Source organism: Daucus carota, chromosome 2 (genome assembly GCF_001625215.2).
Source record: "Daucus carota subsp. sativus chromosome 2, DH1 v3.0, whole genome shotgun sequence".
Lineage (NCBI taxonomy): Eukaryota > Viridiplantae > Streptophyta > Magnoliopsida > Apiales > Apiaceae > Daucus > Daucus carota.
Window position 1 is genome coordinate 49,924,923 of NC_030382.2, and position 18,858 is coordinate 49,943,780.

At 32.9% G+C, this 18,858-nt stretch overlaps 1 protein-coding gene and 1 non-coding gene across 17 annotated transcripts in view; one reads left to right on the forward strand and one right to left on the reverse strand.

Annotated features, from left to right (window-relative positions):
• The window catches only part of LOC135150804 (protein MHF2 homolog), a 20,360-nt gene extending 8,774 nt beyond the window's left edge, over positions 1–11,586 (reverse strand). For all 16 annotated transcript variants that reach the window (XR_010289086.1, XR_010289084.1, XR_010289088.1 and 13 more), the window contains exons 1-3: positions 11,478–11,586; positions 11,310–11,358; positions 11,158–11,198 (exon numbers count right to left, since the gene is read on the reverse strand). Coding sequence is in view for 7 of the 16 variants with exons in the window: in XM_064087987.1 (XP_063944057.1) it covers positions 11,158–11,198; positions 11,310–11,358; positions 11,478–11,498 (111 nt within the window). In the remaining 9 variants the exon portion in view is untranslated. The remainder of the gene's footprint in view (positions 1–11,157; positions 11,199–11,309; positions 11,359–11,477) is intronic.
• Positions 11,587–11,629: 43 nt separating this feature from the next.
• Positions 11,630–11,701, forward strand: TRNAT-UGU (transfer RNA threonine (anticodon UGU)). The gene has a single exon. It is a non-coding gene; the product is annotated as a tRNA-Thr (tRNA).
• Positions 11,702–18,858: the final 7,157 nt, after the last annotated feature.

The window sequence follows — 18,858 nt, forward strand, 5'->3', positions numbered from 1 at the left end:
TTATTATTATATTATTTTAATATATTCTGATTAATATCCTGATTAATCATTCAGTCTAATTTCCAAACATATTTTACATTGGCCTTTTGTTTTGATGGTTATTATATATAATATATTTAATTGTAATTTAAACTCTATTTTATTTTTTATTAAATTATTAAAATTTTATGTGTCTGATCAAAAGATTTTTCTTTGGTTAGAGTTGAATTAATATTTCTACTTTATTTTATTTTCTCTTTTTCTTGGATATATATACACATATATATAATATAGTCTTTTTTTTGGTTTTTTATTAGATTTACTATCTTTTATATTTTGGAAGTGAGGTTTACGGGATTTTTTAATGGGTATTCTTTTCTCATTTATTTAAGTTTTATTATCTAAACGTTTAGGGTTGTGCTTGCATGACTTTTAGATGATAAACTTTCTTGAAAGAAAGATAGGAAGATATGCCAGATGCAGTTTATTGTATTTCGATACAATTAATATACGTGTATGCAGACTTTAAAAAAAATAATAATTAAAAAAAACTACAACAATTTTTTATAAAGTATAAAGATTACATTTCTTATAAAAAAAATAGATTTTTTTTGATGGAAAATAAATAGAAATTTATTTTTACATTTTGTGAAACAAAAAGATTACATTTCGTTAAAGTCTACCAAATCTTTCCAGAAAATGCCCCATTCTTTCATCTCATGAATACCCGGGGGCGGAAACAAACTTCACCAAACCCAATCGTCGAAAAAGAAAAGAGATGACATTTTTAGCAAACCAATCAGCTCTAGGTGATACTCTCAAGGTTTTGATGATGACACTAACAGCAAGCTAATAACATGAAACTGATATGTGTAAGCATGCTATCAAAGGTTGTTTATGCGGACTAACAGTATTTCAGGATGTTAGCATGATTATAGCTGTCAGCAAGCTTACAGGGATATTTACAAGCTATCAGCAGGCTTACAGCGTGAACAGAGAAACAATCGGATAAAGATCAAAGTCTATTTTCATGGAGATTCAATAGGAAACGACTTTGTAAGGATTCTAATATTTGTATATATCTTATATAAATATTAGAGCTCAGTTTTATAAAGAGTTTTGTTCAAAAACGTTTTCCTAACTAATAGGAGATTTTATCTCAAAGAAATCTTATCTTTTAACAAACTTCTATTTAGTTTCAAACTGATTGTATTTAAATGTTTTACTGAGATGATTTCAAACGTATTCTATCTTTTACTCAGTATTATGTCATCCAAACGTTCATCATTCAATTCAAATTTAAACGTGAGGTTGTTACCAAGATCGTTGGGAAGTTTGTTGGATTATGACCGTTGGTATGATGTATATAAATTTGTGTGTGCTTTCATTTTCGGTAGAGAACAAGGAGAACACACCAAGCTTTCTGAAATACAACTCTTTACATTGCTAAATCTTTTATTGAGCTCTAGTACTTATATTCGATTATATATCTATATTGAGAGTTCATAGTTTCGGTTGTATTACACTTATTCATTGTATTGTTCAAGGTGTAATGTTTTGTTGCTGTGTATCGAGCTTGTGAAACAAGGGAACAAGGGGACTAGTTAGCTTGGAGAATATACTTGGGAAGTATAGGTCTTGGTAGGCTTTTGGTTCGTGGTTCAGGGGTTTCAGCAGGCTGATAACAGGAACAAGGGAGAAAGGGAGTTATATTATTGAATCTTGTAATCGTTGATATTATTGATTAATAATATAATCTCTTACCAGTTGGTAGGGGACCAGGACGTAGACCATTAGGGTTAGGGGTCGAACCTGGCTAAAATTCTTGGTGTTGCTAGCATACTGCTTTACATTATCTGCATTGCATTTATCTTATTAGCAGGCTAACAGTTTACTCTGAAAATTAACAGCAGGCTGTCGTTGACAGATTAATTATTCGGTAACTTATAAAAATCGGGTATATTAGCCATAACACCTATTCACCCCCCTCTAGGTGTGTAATTTCAATTGGTATCAGAGCAGGTTTGTACTAATACTTCTGTAACAGGAATAGTATCGATCGATATGGCTGATAACTTTCAGGGAAAGTCCGATTTTAGAGCTCCTCTCCTCACGGGTTCTGACAACTACAATTGGTGGAAAGGCCAAATGGAGGCTCATCTGTCCAGAGATCCCCTAATGCAAAGAGTTGTGCAAAGAGGTCCTTATGAATATCGTGATAGCGATGGCAAAGTCAAGGACGTTGATGTTCTCACAGCGGACGAGCTATCAAAGGTTGCTGCCAATGGAAAAGCAAGGAGTACATTAATCAATGGGCTGAATCAAGCTGAATATGACAAGGTCTCCTTCTCTCAAATCTGCAAAGGAAATTTGGGATGCATTGGAGACATATCACGAAGGCTCAAAGGCATTAAAGAAAGTCAAGCTCGGAAAGCTTATGAAAGAATTTGGAAGCTTTGCTATCAAGAAGGGAGAATCCATTCGAGAAAGCCAAGCTAGATTCCAAGTCACTCTCAACAGTCTTGAAAGACTTGGCAAAAAGATTCCTCAATCGGAAATCAACATGAATATTCTTAATGCAGCTCCGTTCGAATATGGTGCCAAGGTCACAGCATTAGAATCAGCTCTCAACATTGATACTATGGATCACCTGGCCATATTTGCTGAGTTGGAACAATTTGAAGCTAAGATTGAAGCTAACAGCTCAGAAAGCAGCAAGCTGCCAACAGAGAAAATGAAGAATCTTGCACTCCACTCTACTGCCAGCAGGCTGGAATCAGATGAGGAAACAGAATCAGATGAGGATCTAGCTCTTATGTCCAGAAAAATCAAGAGAATGATCGAAAAGAAGAATAAGATGAAAAGAGAAAAGGGCAAAGCTTTTGGTGCAAAGAAAGATCCAAAAGATGATGCATGTTTCGAATGTGGCAAGAAAGGACATTTCAAAAGGGATTGCTACAAGCTGAAAAACAAGTCTAAGCCGTCTAAACAGCAAGCTGATTACAAGAACAAAAAGAAATCAAAGGCGCTTCTCACATGGAGTGATGATGAAGATGAATCAGCTTCTGATGTTTCAAGTGATGAGATGGTTAACTTGGCTCTTGTTGGTCTCGATGGCTCAATAGAGACAACCGATTCAGATACGGACACTAATAGTGAGGTAAACTCTATTAATTCTGAATTACATACTATTGATACAACTACTTGTGAACTAACCATGCAGGATAAGAGTTGCTTATCAATAATGGAACTCATTGATCTGAAGAATGAGAATTATGAGCTCGAGAAAGAAAATGTTCATTTGAAGAAAGTCATAGGTGATTTCTTGAATGAAAAGAGTGCCAAAGCTAGTAGTGGAATCATTGCTACCCTCAAGGAACAGATCTCACAACTTGAAGGGAACAACATGCAAATCCAAAGAAGAAATGATACACTCATGAAGGAACTCAGCTCGCTGAGAGCAGATCTTAAAGCTAAGGATGCAAGCTTGGAGGCATTCGAGTTAAGCAAAACCCAAAGCTTAGCCGAAATCTCTATTCAAGCTGAAAAGATCAAGTCATTGGAGCAAGAAGTCAAAGATCTTCAGAAAGCCATGGGAAAGTTTGTTCAAGGAGAAGAAAGTCTCAAATCTATAATGAAACAAGCTAAAGGTTCTCATGACAAAGGAGGCATTGGTGCAGCTTCTACATCCACATCATCAATGAGATATGAAGGGAAAAATGGCATTCCATACAATTATGCCATGCCTTGGGTGACTTGTCACAAGTGTGGAAAGAAGGGTCATCTTGCTAATAATTGTCCAATGAAGAACACTCAATCAGCAAGCTGGAAAAGGAAGTCAGCTCACAGACAGTATGCTGACAACAGAAACAGACAGAAGACAGCTCCGAGACAGTATGCTGATAAGACCAGCAGAACATGGAAGAAGAGTTCTAAAGTGGTCCAAATGTGGATCAAGAAATCTGATCTTAATGTTCTATATGTTTTATCAACTAACATTGCTGGACCCAACAAAATTTGGGTACCAAAACGTTGAGTTGTTTGTGTTTGTTTTGTAGGTTTGTCTCGTGTCTAAAGTAAAGCCAAATCAATGGATATTGGATAGTGGATGCACTAGGCACATGAGTGGAGACAAATCACAGTTTCTAAGCTTGAAGATGAAGAAGGGTGGACGTGTCACAATTGGTGATAGCAAAACTCTTCCTATTCTTGGCAAAGGAACTATAGGTAATAGTATCATTTCTATTAACAAGGTACAATATGTCAAAGGTCTTACTTATAACTTGCTTAGTATAAGTCAGTTATTTGATGATGGTCATATTGTTAACTTTGGTAAGGATGAATGTACTATACTTGTTGGTGCTAACAAAACTCCTCTAGTTGCAAAACGAGAAGGAAATATATATGTTTTGAATTTTGAAGAACAGGAGGCAGGTGTTTGTTTAGCAGCTATGGATAATAATCCAGAAATTTGGCATAGAAGGCTTGGACATGCTCATATGGATCATCTCAGCAAGCTGTCAGCAAAGAAGCTTGTTCGAGGACTACCAAAGCTTAAGTATGTCAAGATGGAGACATGTTCTGCTTGTCAATTGGGAAAGCAAACAAGGACTCCACATAAGGCAAAGAAAATGGTATCTACTTCTAAACCTTTAGAGCTTCTTCACTTGGATCTTTTTGGTCCCGAAGCTTATAAGAGTATTGGAGGTAAACAATATGCCTTTGTTATTGTTGATGATTATTCTAGATTCACTTGGGTATTATTCTTGCGTACTAAAGATTGTGCTTTTAGTGAATTTGAGAAACTAATCAAGTTGCTTGAGAACAAGCTAGATACAAGACTTGTAGGTATTCGAAGTGATCATGGTGGGGAATTCCAAAAAGACTTCATTACTTATTGTGAAGAAAGAGGAATCTCACATGAGTTCTCAGCACCTCGTACACCTCAGCAAAATGGAGTTGTAGAGCGTAAGAACAGGTCCTTACAAGAAACAGCTAGGACATTGCTGCAGGAGAGCAGGCTGCCAAGAAGCTTTTGGGCAGAAGCTGTCAACACAGCATGCTATGTTCTTAACAGAGTGCTTATCAGGCCAATTCTCAACAAGACTCCTTATGAATTGCTAAGGAAAAAGAAGCCTAACATCAGCTACTTCAAAGTTTTTGGATCTAAATGCTTCGTACTTAAAACCATTGACAGGGATGGTAAATTCGACTCTAAATCTTATGAAGCTATATTTTTGGGTTATTCTTTAACAAGTCGTGCTTATAGAGTGTATAATCTTTCTAAACATACTGTTGAAGAGTCTATTGATGTTTCATTTCAAGAGTCTACTGATGATCTTGCAAGGGATGAGGAAGAATGTGCAGGTACAGGTACCAGCAGCAAGCTGACAGTGAAGGAGACTGGAAATCAGCAAGCTGACAAGTCAACTGCCAAAACTTCAGAAGGCAACAAGGCTACTGAATCCACTCCATCTCTTGAGGAAACCTTGGATAAGATGTCAAAGCTTACATTGGATGAATCCAGAGGTCACACTTCATCAGCAAGCCAAAATGTTGTTGATCAGACTCCTCCTAGGCAGACTACAAGGAATGAAGAGGTCATAGCTCAACATAATCTACCAAAATCAACTAGAACAGTGAAGAATCATCCACCTCAGTTGATCATTGGAGATAAATCAGCTGGAATCAAGACAAGGAAGGCTCAAGCCAACATTTGTGCTTATGCTGCCTTCATAGCTCAAGAGGAACCAAAGAATGTTCAAGAAGCTTTACAAGATGAAAATTGGATCATGGCAATGCAAGAAGAACTCAATCAATTTGAAAGATGTGATGTTTGGGAACTTGTAGATCCACCAGAGGATGCTTCAATTGTTGGAACCAAATGGGTGTTCAAGAATAAAGTTGATGAATTTGGTACTATCACTCGGAACAAAGCTAGACTTGTTGCACAAGGATACAATCAACAAGAAGGAATTGATTTTGATCAAACATATGCTCCGGTTGCAAGATTGGAATCTATTAGGATGCTCTTATCATTTGCATGCTACAAGAAGTTCAAGCTACATCAAATGGACGTCAAAAGTGCATTCTTAAATGGATATCTAAAGGAAGAAGTCTATGTCAAGCAACCACCAGGATTCGAGGATGAAAAATATCCCAACCGTGTCTACAAGCTCAAGAAGGCACTATATGGATTAAGGCAAGCACCTCGATCATGGTATGAAAGGTTAAGTGAATTTTTGATCAAAAATGGTTTCATTAGAGGTAAAATTGATCCTACTTTGTTTACCATTATTAAAGGTCAAGATATATTAGTTGTTCAAATATATGTAGATGATATTATATTTGGATCTACTAATGATTCTTTGTGTAAGTGGTTTTCAAAGTGCATGCATAGTGAGTTTGACATGAGCATGATGGGAGAGCTCAACTATTTCTTGGGACTCCAAATTAAGCAAACTCCAGAAGGAATTTATGTGCATCAATCCAAGTATGTCAAGAATCTACTCAAAAGATTTGGATATGAGAATATCAAGGCAAAATCAACACCGATGAGCGTTGTCAGCAAGCTGACAGCAGATGAAAATGGTAAAGATGTTGATATTCGGATGTATAGAGGTATGATTGGTAGTTTACTTTATCTTACAGCCTCTAGACCTGATATTATGTATAGTGTTTGTGTTTGTGCTAGATTTCAAGCAAAACCAAAGGATTCTCACTTACAAGCTGTTAAAAGAATATTTAAATATTTAAGTGGAACCATAACTTTGGGTTTATTCTATCCTATCACAAATGCTTTTGATCTTGTTGGGTATAGTGATGCAGATTATGCAGGTAGTCAAACTGATAGAAAAAGTACAAGTGGTGTTTGTGCATTTTTGGGTCAAAGCTTAGTTTCTTGGTTAAGCAAGAAGCAAACTTCAGTTGCTCTATCTACGGCTGAGGGGGAGTATTTAGCAGCTGGTAGTTGTTGCTCTCAAATGCTATGGATGAGACAACAATTGAAGGACTTTGGAATCAAATGCAAGCAAACTCCAATCTTTTGTGACAACACAAGTACAATCAACATTTCAGAAAATCCAGTCAATCATTCAAGGACAAAGCATATTGATGTTCGACATCATTTTCTGAGAGACAATGTTGCAAAGGGTGCGGTCAAGCTTATATTTGTGGCTACAGCAGATCAGCTAGCTGACATCTTCACAAAACCTCTTCCTGAAGAACGTTATGTCGTGCTGAGAAGGGAATTGGGAATGTGTGATGTGCAGTCAGCAGGCTCTTAAGCATGGTCCGGGTACTATCAGCTTACTCCTAGCATTTTATATAATTTTTATTTATTTTGCATGCCGGTCAGTTTAAGTGTTAATTTGAAATCTGTGCTCTTAAATGATATTGCCGTTGTATGCTTAGAAAGTTGAAATTTTCTGTTGAATTTTGATACGTGATTATGTGCTTATCTGTGTAATTTATGATAAGGTTTCAAATTCAAATTAGTTCAAATGGATATATATATGTGATAAGAGATAAGTAGTGTTAACATCTTTTAACTCATTCGGTTGATAATAGATTACCATGAATTATTTTAGGAATATCACTTCGTTTAATTTTATTCCTAAAACTACTCCCCTGATAATTATTAAAAGGATTTTGAAACAAATCCTATCACCACGACTCTTCGGCTACATATACACTCCACCTCAAGACAGTAGGGTTTTATCTCACCTACTCCGAAAGCTCTTTGTATTCACAATAGCATCTATCGGCTTACGGCTCGCGATGAGGAAGAAGACAAGGGCGAACGTGAAGGCTCACACTCCTCAGCCATCTTCTATTTCTCAGAAGCGCAAGTTAATCGATGAGGACGATGAAGAGTTTGTGACAGTTGAAAGCGGCGATGAGATTTCTGGGGTTAATCGAGATGAGGTTGGGACTGAATCTACTCAGAAGAAGCCCAAATCGGAGATGTTGGCTGTTCGAGGTCTTGCCGGCCGCAAGGTCATCTTGGGTAAGCCTCTTTCTGGAAAAGCTTTGTACTCTTGTGGTATAGTTAAGCTTTTTGAGGATTTAGGGTTTCAGTCCTTTATGGTTGATTTGCCTAAGACTTGCTATCCTGCGTTAGTTAGAGAATTTTATGCGAATCTACAGTTGGTTGGATTGGATCAGTATGTCTCGTTTGTTTCTGATGTTAAGATTTGTTTGTCCTCCATGTTTTTGGGTGCGATTTTAAAAATCCCCCCATCCACTCTGTCTATTCACACTAAGAGAGGTCCAAAAAGTGTTGAGGGGTTCTCTCATCAAGATCAATTAAAATTGATAACTGGGTCTGATAATGTGTCTGAGAATATGTTTCCTTCCACTACTCAGTTGCTTCCTCTTGCTCAAGCATTTTTTAAGCTGTCAATTGATAATGTTAGTCCTAGGCTTGGTACTAGGTCTAATCTGTCTTCACAAGATATTGTGGTTGTTGCTATGATCATGGCGGGTCGAAAGTTTGATTTGCCAGATTTGATTCTTAAAAACATGTTGGATGCAGTTGAGGGTAAATCTTCTGGGGGTTTACCATATGGGTTACTTTTAACCAGGGTTTTTGAATGGTTTGGAGTGTCATTTGTTGATGAGGACACTATTACTGCTAAAGAATTTTTGGATGTTAAGTTTCTCTCTCAGTCAAATTTGAAGTTGGATAAGGATGGGAATCTGGTTGTGGTTGAAATTCCTCCACCTCCACCTCCTACACATTCTGTGAACGTTGTTGATTTGGGAATCTCTGCGCAAGAGATTCAGGAATATATGGAAGAGCTTCGTACTAATCATCAGCAGCTGGTGGACGGGCAAAAGCAGTTATCTGAGAAGATGGGTGAGTTGAATACTCAGTTTGCTTTTTGGAAAGACATGATGTTTGGGGCTCGAACGTCTACTGCGTCTGAGAAGTGCAGTTCTGGAAGCTTTGCTTATGAACTCTACAAAAGGATTTATGGCTCCGGGGGTTCATCTGATGTGAAGGCTACTTTCACTTCAGAGGATGATACTACTGATAGCCCACGGCCGAGAACAGCTATGGATGCTTTGAAGGAGGCTGCTGGAACGGACTCCAAGTATGCTGCTGCAGGGGAAGAAATGCTAGCTCGGAATGTGATTGCGGCAGAGCTTGTCAAGAAGTTTGGACTGGAGAAGGATGATCAGGACAAGGCTGGATCTTGATTTTCTCACCTTTTTAATGATTAAGGGGGAGGAAATTAGGAAATTAATAATACTTTGCTTAAGTTTGTGTTATCTGCTTAAGTACATTATTGGCCCTAAGTTTTAATTTGCTTTAAAGACTAAGTTTTACTGGTTGGTTTGGATTTGAATTTGCTGGTCTCAGGTGGTTTATCCTGAGTTAACTTGGTTTGTTTTCTTTGGATAATTTTGTTGGATACCAGGTGGTTTATCCTGGTTAATTATCTATGCAAGTTGCTTTGATTAATTGCTTTCTGTGTTAAATATTGCATATTTGTGAATATCTGTGAATTAGATATATCTGCTAGATTTTATTCTCTGTGATAATTGTGAAAGTTTAGTGATATTAGATTGCTATATTTAGGGGGAGTTTATTACTTTTTCCTAATATAGTGTAATCATCAAAAAGGGGGAGATTGATACTCTCAAGGTTTTGATGATGACACTAACAGCAAGCTAATAACATGAAACTGATATGTGTAAGCATGCTATCAAAGGTTGTTTATGCGGACTAACAGTATTTCAGGATGTTAGCATGATTATAGCTGTCAGCAAGCTTACAGGAATATTTACAAGCTATCAGCAGGCTTACAGCGTGAACAGAGAAACAATCGGATAAAGATCAAAGTCTATTTTCAAGGAGATTTAATAGGAAACGACTTTGTAAGGATTCTAATATTTATATATATCTGATATAAATATTAGAGCTCAGTTTTATAAAGAGTTTTCATTCAAAAACGTTTTCCTAACAAATAGGAGATATTATTTCAAATCGATTTTATCTTTAACAAACTCCTACTTTGTTTCAAACGGGTTTTAGTTTAAATATCTTTACTGAGATGATTTCAAACGTGTTTTATCTTTTACTCAGTAAACATATATCATCCAAACGTTCATCATTCAATTCAAATTTAAACGTGAGGTTGTTACCAAGATCGTTGGGAAGTTTGTTGGATTATGACCGTTGGTATGATGTATATAAATTTGTGTGTGCTTTCATTTTCGGTAGAGAACGAGGAGAACACACCAAGCTTTCTGAAATACAACTCTTTACATTGCTAAATCTTTTATTGAGCTCTAGTACTTATATTTGCATATATATCTATATTGAGAGTTCATAGTTTCGGTTGTATTACACTCATTCATTGTATTGTTCAAGGTGTAATGTTTTGTTGCTGTGTATCGAGCTTGTGAAACAAGGGAACAAGGGAACTAGTTAGCTAGGAGAGTATACTTGGGAAGTATAGGTCTTGGTAGGCTTTTGGTTCGTGGTTCAGGGGTTTCAGCAGGCTGATAACAGGAACAAGGGAGAAAGGGAGTTATATTATTGAATCTTGTAATCGTTGATATTATTGATTAATAATATAATCTCTTACCAGTTGGTAGGGGACCAGGACGTAGACCATTAGGGTTAGGGGTCGAACCTGGCTAAAATTCTTGGTGTTGCTAGCATACTGCTTTACATTATCTGCATTGCATTTATCTTATTAGCAGGCTAACTGTTTACTCTGAAAATTAACAGCAGGCTGTCTTTGACAGGTTAATTATTCGGTAACTTATAAAAATCGGGTATATTAGCCATAACACTTAAAATTGATGCTACAAAAGTAATTGACCTACTTAAAATGTTTTTTAAACAGAAGTACAGAACATCTCGGCAATTTAGATATTAAATTCACATCACAGAGAGTAATTGTTTTTTAAAACAGAACATCTCGGCAATTTAGATATTAAATTCACATCACAAAGAGTAATGCCCCTTTCTTCCTCTCCTAACAACGTCATTATCATCAATAGAAACTACACATGTATATGTACACAAGAATAATTATGAAGCCTTTCCTAAACAGAAACAGCAGAGTGATTCGAGAAAGTATAGAATCGCATTACGACTTCGAACAAATCATTCCACAATTCACAGTAAAACAAATGAAATCGAAATTCGAATATACATACCTCATCTGTCATCGGATCGACACCTTCGTTTCTCTCGCGCTCTGGAATCAAACAATAACACATTATTATGATTACGATGAAACAACAAACAGAAACTAGTGTAAAAGTAAATTTCAAAGCGTAGACGATAATTGAAAGAGGAAGAATCAAACCTAGAGCGTTTTTGCTCCATATGAGTTTGAAAATTGCCTGAATTAGGTCCTGTTATGCAAATTCAAAAAAGACGATTAGAACATATACAGTTAAATATATATAGATATAGATATGATCATATGAGTTTTGAGAAGAGATTGACATGATAGAAACGAGTAATTACTTACAGGATCGAAATTGTCTGACATTTTACAAGGATTGGCGAAGTGAATGATAGAATTTGAATTCGTATTTTCTCAGGAATGAGCGAAACAACTATTTTGTATTCCAGGATGGAAGAATTTAGGTAATATTTTAAAAGATTGAAAAAATACCAGTTGCCTTTATAGCTCAGTGGTAGAGCGTCAGTCTTGTAAACTGAAGGTCCGCAGTTCGATCCTGCGTGGAGGCACCTTTTTTGCCCAACTTCTTCTGTACCTGTTTTCGTATTATTACACTACAAAAGGTAATAACTTTTTTGTATCTGTTTTCGTATTATTACACCACAAAAAGTAATAAGAAACGTTACTCTATTTATGGCTGATAATGATACGGACTATCCAGTATTTCAAATTATAACCGACTCGAGAATATGATACATGTCTCACAGCAGTTTTGAAAACGATTCAAATCTGACGAAAAAATTAAGCTCGTATATTATATGATCTCGGATATGAGTACACCTATATCCGCTCATATTCGGTTTCATATAATTTTTCATAAGATTATGATCCTACCTGAATATGATTCACGGTCCATATTCGATTGAACCATCAGAACTTATTGAACCATGATTTTGCACTGTAACAATGAATAATATGTCCTTTCAGTGAAAATTGATCATATTACCATCAAACATACTCTCAAGGAACAATTACATAGATAATAGATAAAGGTAGATAAATGTTAATTGACCAAACATATATGTATTACTAATAATAGTTATAAATTTCAAAAAAATTACTTTGTTTTTTATTGTATTTGTAATTTTTTAAAAATTCTTAATATAACTTTAAAATAAAAAATATATTAAAGATGTCATTTTTTAAAAAAAAAAAATAAAAGAAGCCGGTCTCGCCGCGAGACCGAAAAACTATTATAGTATATTTTAACTTAATTTTATTAAAAAATCTAAAAAACAATCAATTATTAATGGAGATAGTATTATCATAAATAGCATACACTTTATCGCATGTGATGCAAATTGGAGATATAAGTTTATATAATTTGTTTTCTTTCACAGAACGTTTTCTTTCACAGAACCCAACTATATAATACAATGTTTGAGTACATAATTATAATAATTTATATGAAAAAAGAACACCCTGTAAAATTTAGAAAGAAAACACAAACACAAAAAATAAATAAATTTAATGATTTAACAAATAAATAAAGTATAGTTAAATAAAATAACATTCCCATGTGCAAAGCAGAGACAAAATTATTTTGTGGCGGAAGCATGTGATACAAATTATTTTGTTAAGAAAAAACAAATGTTAGGTATGCGTGTAATCTACATTATTGGATTCATCGTTAATTTATTAATTAAAAAGTCACTAAAAATTCTCATCTTCTCATTTTGCGTATTTGAGTTTCTTTACATTTTGAGTATATGACTATTGGAGTTTGATTTATACATGCAGGAGTTTCTTTTCATATTGCGTATAAAGATAGATATCTCTTTTCAAATTAAATTACTCATTATTTTTATATTAAATTTATAATATTTTTTTTAAATCTATGAACTTATTTGTTGCAAATAAATCATTACCATCAAAATTAAAATCTTGAATAAGGGGTTCAACTCATAAGTATTTGATTTTTTTTATCAAAAAAGGATAAATTCATATGCAATAATTCTAAATTTTAAAGATATCTTTTTGAAATCTGATTCTCAAATTTTTGAAAAATTCAGTGAAATCGCTAAACAAAAAGCAATAATCAGAAGACGAAACTTTATATATAAACTCAACCGAAGTATAAATAAAATTGATCAGAACTAAATTTTTTTGTTAAAAATTTGTTTAAATATTAATAGATGAAAAAATATTGAAAACTAACGCCCATGCGTAGCGGGCACAAATCCACTATATATTAAAATATTTTCCGATATTATTTTACTGATACATTATCATTTACGAATTAAATAAAATAAAAATTAATTAAATTAAATCAACTATACAGAAATTAGTCGGATATTTATTCACTCATTCAAGCTCGACTTCCTAATTTCAGCTTCTCAAAACATAGAATATTTATATTTTTATAAATTAGAAGTAGTCGGACTAATTTGAACATTTTAAAAACATCACATAAAGAATTACATTTATTAAAATCTAATTAAAAAAACTTTAAATTAATTATTTAATTGATTTAGGAAAACAAAAAATTATAAAAATATTGTTTTAATTATAGAATAATAGAAAATAAAATTTCATTTTGAAAGCCCTTGCGTAGCGGGCATAAATACTAGTACATATTATAGTTTAAATCCATAGTCATCATTTTATAAAATTTTAATATCTTATTTAAGTTTATATCTTCATAAAATATGATTTATTTAATGTGATAATGCTTATTATCTTCATATATATTTAATAAATGATATATACTGACATAAAATTATAAGTTTCAAATTTAAAATTATTATATTTTATAATATTATGGTTACTTAGACTAAATGATAATTATTTGAATAATTTAAATAATAATGATATTTAATGTTAGTGGATCATATCTGGGTCATATTCGATGGATCATAGAGTACTTAGTTAAAGAATAGAAAATATACGCTCGACTAAAATATGAGGTTAGCTAATTCATCTTTAATTATATGCTCATGAGTTGACAATTGATGCATGCTAATAGCGCTTTTTTAACTTGCAGAACGAAAAGTATCTAGCAGTTATTGGGAAGTATGCATCATCAGAATCACCGTCAGTTAAATCAACTTGTTCACCTGGAAGTGACCAAGCTGGCAATATGAAATGTTCTTCAGATGCATTCAGCAACATTTTTGGGCTAGAAAGATCTCAAATTGTTGGGATTGTTAACAAAACAACTGAGGAGCAGGGCCGGCTCATAGTACAGGCTATTTAGGCAACCGCCTAAGGCCCCCAATGTTAAGAGCCCCCAATTTTATACTAGTATATATATGTATAGGTATACATCTGGAAAAAATAATAATTTAGTTACATTATATTAATAAAAAATCAAAAATAAGATGGGAATTGATATCTAAATTTTGTGAAAAAATTGAAAATTTTGTGTGATCAACTTTTCAAAAACATAATCAAAATACTAATACAATATTATTAATCATACTTTATTTTTTGTGCTAACTTAATAAATACTTACTTAAATCCATAACCTAATAAATATGCAAATGATTGTTTTATGTGGATGTAACCTCATTCTTGTAAATATAAAATAAAAAGAAACACTAGAGATTTTATTGTTCTTTAATTTTCCCTTCAGGTTAATTAATTTTTAAATTCAGATTTAATAAAATTATATATATATATATATATATATATATATATATATATGAATATTATATAACTAATTTAGTTTTAATTTACATAGTATGTAATTTTTTTTGCCTACGATTTTTATATAATTATATATGTTTATTTAGACAAATAAACATATATAATTATATGTAGTAGTGTGCATGAAGACTAGTGAAACCGATGTAAAAATATTATTTTGTAGCAAGTAAATTTTGTAGTAGTGTGTTTAGGGTGATTTTATGTTAATTTGTAATGTTTAAATATTGTAAAATTTTGTATTTATATTATTAATATAATATCTAAAAAAAATTTAAATTAGGCCTCATTTTTGTAATTCGCCTAAGGCCCCCAAGTTTCTTGAGCCGGCCCTGCTGAGGAGTTGATAAAAATGGTTACCGAAGGGGAACCACTTTGGATCAAAAGCTTTGAGACTAGCCGTGACTCGTGAGATACTGAACTATGACGAGTACCTGAAGGATTTTCCTGTCAAAAACTGGTAAAATGGATCATCTGTTGAGGCTTCAAGGGACAATGGAGTTGTCTTTATGGATCTTCCCAGTTAGTTCAATATTTCATAGATGCGGTAATTAAAAATCATATTTTGGCTAATTCTCAAACGCTTATGATTTAATTTGAAATTTATTGAAAATCTGTGTGTTTCATAGAAACAATGGCAAGTAATGTTTCCATGCATGATCTCAAAGGGCTCTACCGTTGATGTTATCAATAGCGGAGAAAGAGTTGGTAAGAATGGCGTCATTCAACTGATAATTGATTTAAGTTAACTCTAATGCACTCTCCATATTCTGCAATCTTTAAATCCATTATTTTATTTTTTCTCGACAGATATTTGCAGAGCTCTGTGGTGGCAACTCGAGAAGTTTATTTTGTGCGTCATTGCAAGCAATTAGCAGCGAATAAATGGGCAATTGTAGATGTTTCATTGACAAGCTTGAGAATACTATTAATTCAAGATGTTATAAGCGTCCATCTGGTTACATTATAGAAGATAAGTCGAATGGGCATAGTAAGGTAACATTCATACTACATATAGTCTTTTGGACATTCCATGAATTTTCTACTTGTTTGTTACATATAGGCATCTAAGGGGTCGTTTGGTTCGAAGAGTGGTATCGGGTTGGAATGAGGAATCGGGTTAAGCTGGTATGGGTTTGAGGTATCATATATGATATCATGTGTTTGGTTGAGTGCTGGAATCAATATATGCAATTTTTGTAAAAAATAAGTTATTAATTTATATTAATTGAAAAATTAATAAAATTATTATTGTTATATATTTTTGCATCATTGATTTAATTTTGTATAAAACATTAATATTTGATTACTTAAATAGAGACAAAAAAAATCAAAAATGAATGGATACCCATACCTCCATCTCATACCCACCTCCCCACCTAGGTATCAAAAACTCATACCTTGGGGGTTTAAGGTATGGGTTTGAGATTATATTTTTACCAACCAAACACCAGGTATGGGTTTGGAATGGACAAACCCCATACCTGATTCCACATACCCATGAACCAAACGACCCCTAATTCTTATATAGGTTTTACCGTTTCACTCCTTGTCTGACTTCTTCAAAGTTATATACATCATCTACTATGTCCAGCTGCTCAAGAAAACCGGAAAACGCCTTCTTTTTTTGTATGATCTACGTACTCATAGAAGAATTGTATCGAAAAATAATAAACCGCATTCGGGATTTTTTTCTTTCAAGAAAGTTTATCATCTAACCAAAAGTCATGCAAACATAACTCCGGACGTTTAGACAATAAAGTTTAAATGAATGAAAAAAGAATACACATAGGTTTATCATCTGTATAGACGCGTTGAGACATTTGCGAGCATTGACTTGGTGAGTTTATGTGCCTAAACATTCAAATCCATAATTTATCAATACATCACGTGCTTGAATAAAATCAAGATAAAGAAATACGAAAAATTAGGAATGGGAAAAAATTACTAATTGACAGCAAGAATTCGAATGCTCAACACATATCTAATTATGTTTAAATTTTATTTTTCAAAAAAAAATATTCTCAGAATTCATGTTATGAGAATCCATAATTTATCAATACATCACGTGCTTAAATAAAATCAAGATAAAAATATACGAAAATTATGAATGGGAAAAAATTACTAATTAACAGCAAGGATTAGAATGCACATGTGGCCCAACCGCGTAATGCGCCATGCCTATACAATTTCACGATAATGCAACACATATCTAATTATGTTTAAATTTTATTCTCTTAAAAAAAATATTCTCAGAATACATGTTATGAGATGAATTTATTCCAAAATAGTACGTTTTATTTTAATAAAATCATTATGTTGTTTTTCATTTTAAATAGATGGAAAAAAATTCAACACCTGCATATATAAATTGGCTGAGAAGGTATTAAATGTTTAGTACAACTTAATTTTTTTAATTCAATTGTTTTTGACGTCTAATAAATATTATTAAGTGTACCGCTAATTGAAGTTTTTGTAAATTTAATATTGGTAGATATTTGTCAAATTAATATAAAATTATAACAGATGTTGAATTAAATAAATTTTAAATTAATTTATTGTTAACTTTTTTTGACAAAGTCTTGTAAGCTCCTTTTTATGACTATAACCAGACAATTTACGATAATTTTATTTTCGTTGGAGTTTGCATTTGTCATGACAGTGTTGTCACCACCTTTTAACTACGGTAAAAGTCTTTTTTTAATAGTATAACATTGAAGTCTTTAATTATAAAATCCTAATCAATATCAAAGTCTGATAATTATAAAATCCTTACTATTATTGAAGTTTTTAATTATAAAATCCTAATTAATATGAAAGTCATTTTAATAATATAATAAAATTATAAAATCCTAAGCAATGCGAATTTTTTTAATATTAGTTTAATGATTATTGTTATTATTAAATAAAGAAATTATATGATTACAAAATCCTTAAGTCGTTTTTTAATTATAATATTTTAATCAATTTTCATGAATATTATAAAATCCTCACAAATATAAGTTTTTTAACGATAATACAATACTTAAGTGTATAATAATATTAATAATTAATAATAATAATAATAATTAAATATAATATAAGATGACCAAATTTTAGTATTTTTGGTACTGATGTTCAACTAAAATATGATTTCGCTTATTAATAAAGAGTATTGATTGAAGTCAATTTTTTAAACCCTAGCCAAACGGCCCCTTGGTAAAAAAAACATACTCCCTCTGTCCCTCTCATTTGTTTACAGTTACTATCTTGGGATGTCCCTCTCAGTTCTTTACGTTACTATAAATAGCAAGTTTTTTTCATCATTACACCCACTATCTTCCCCTACCATCTCATATTTAACATTAAAAACTACTATTACACCCACTACTTTCCTCCACTATCTCAAATATATTATCAAACGGGGCAATTAAATGAGCCTCTATTGTATTTTTTTAATGTTTGTTTTGAATTTTACTAATACACATATTTTAAATTCTAAAAGCTCTATAAATATTATCTAATAAATAGTGAGAGGGATTGTTACCGTTACAGTTTGTGAAAGGAAATAAACATTGGGTTTCGGGTATCGTGATCTGCAGTTTTATAATTTAATTTTATTTTTGAGTAAAGTGCATTCTGTGTACCTGCACTTTACTCGAGACACCACTTGCAATACTGTTATTTAAAATCGAGCATTTGCAATACTAGCTTTAAAAAATAATTACGAACTATGTATGTCCGTCAATTTAAGATAACTCCGTTAACTTTTATAAAATCAAAGTGGGAAGAACATATTTTCAAGAACCAAGTGCTGTTACTTTCACTACATGGACCTTTGTATAATTTATATATACATATACTATATCTACTGCTATATCTACATCTCTCCACAAAAACCCTTGTTTTACTTTCACCCAAAACAAAACATGCGACCACACCTCCACCCCATCGTCGCCATAAGTACGGGCATCACTGTCCGCCACGCGGCAGTGAATCCGCCGCCGCCGAAAAACACAACTCCTAAACTCACCACCTCTCT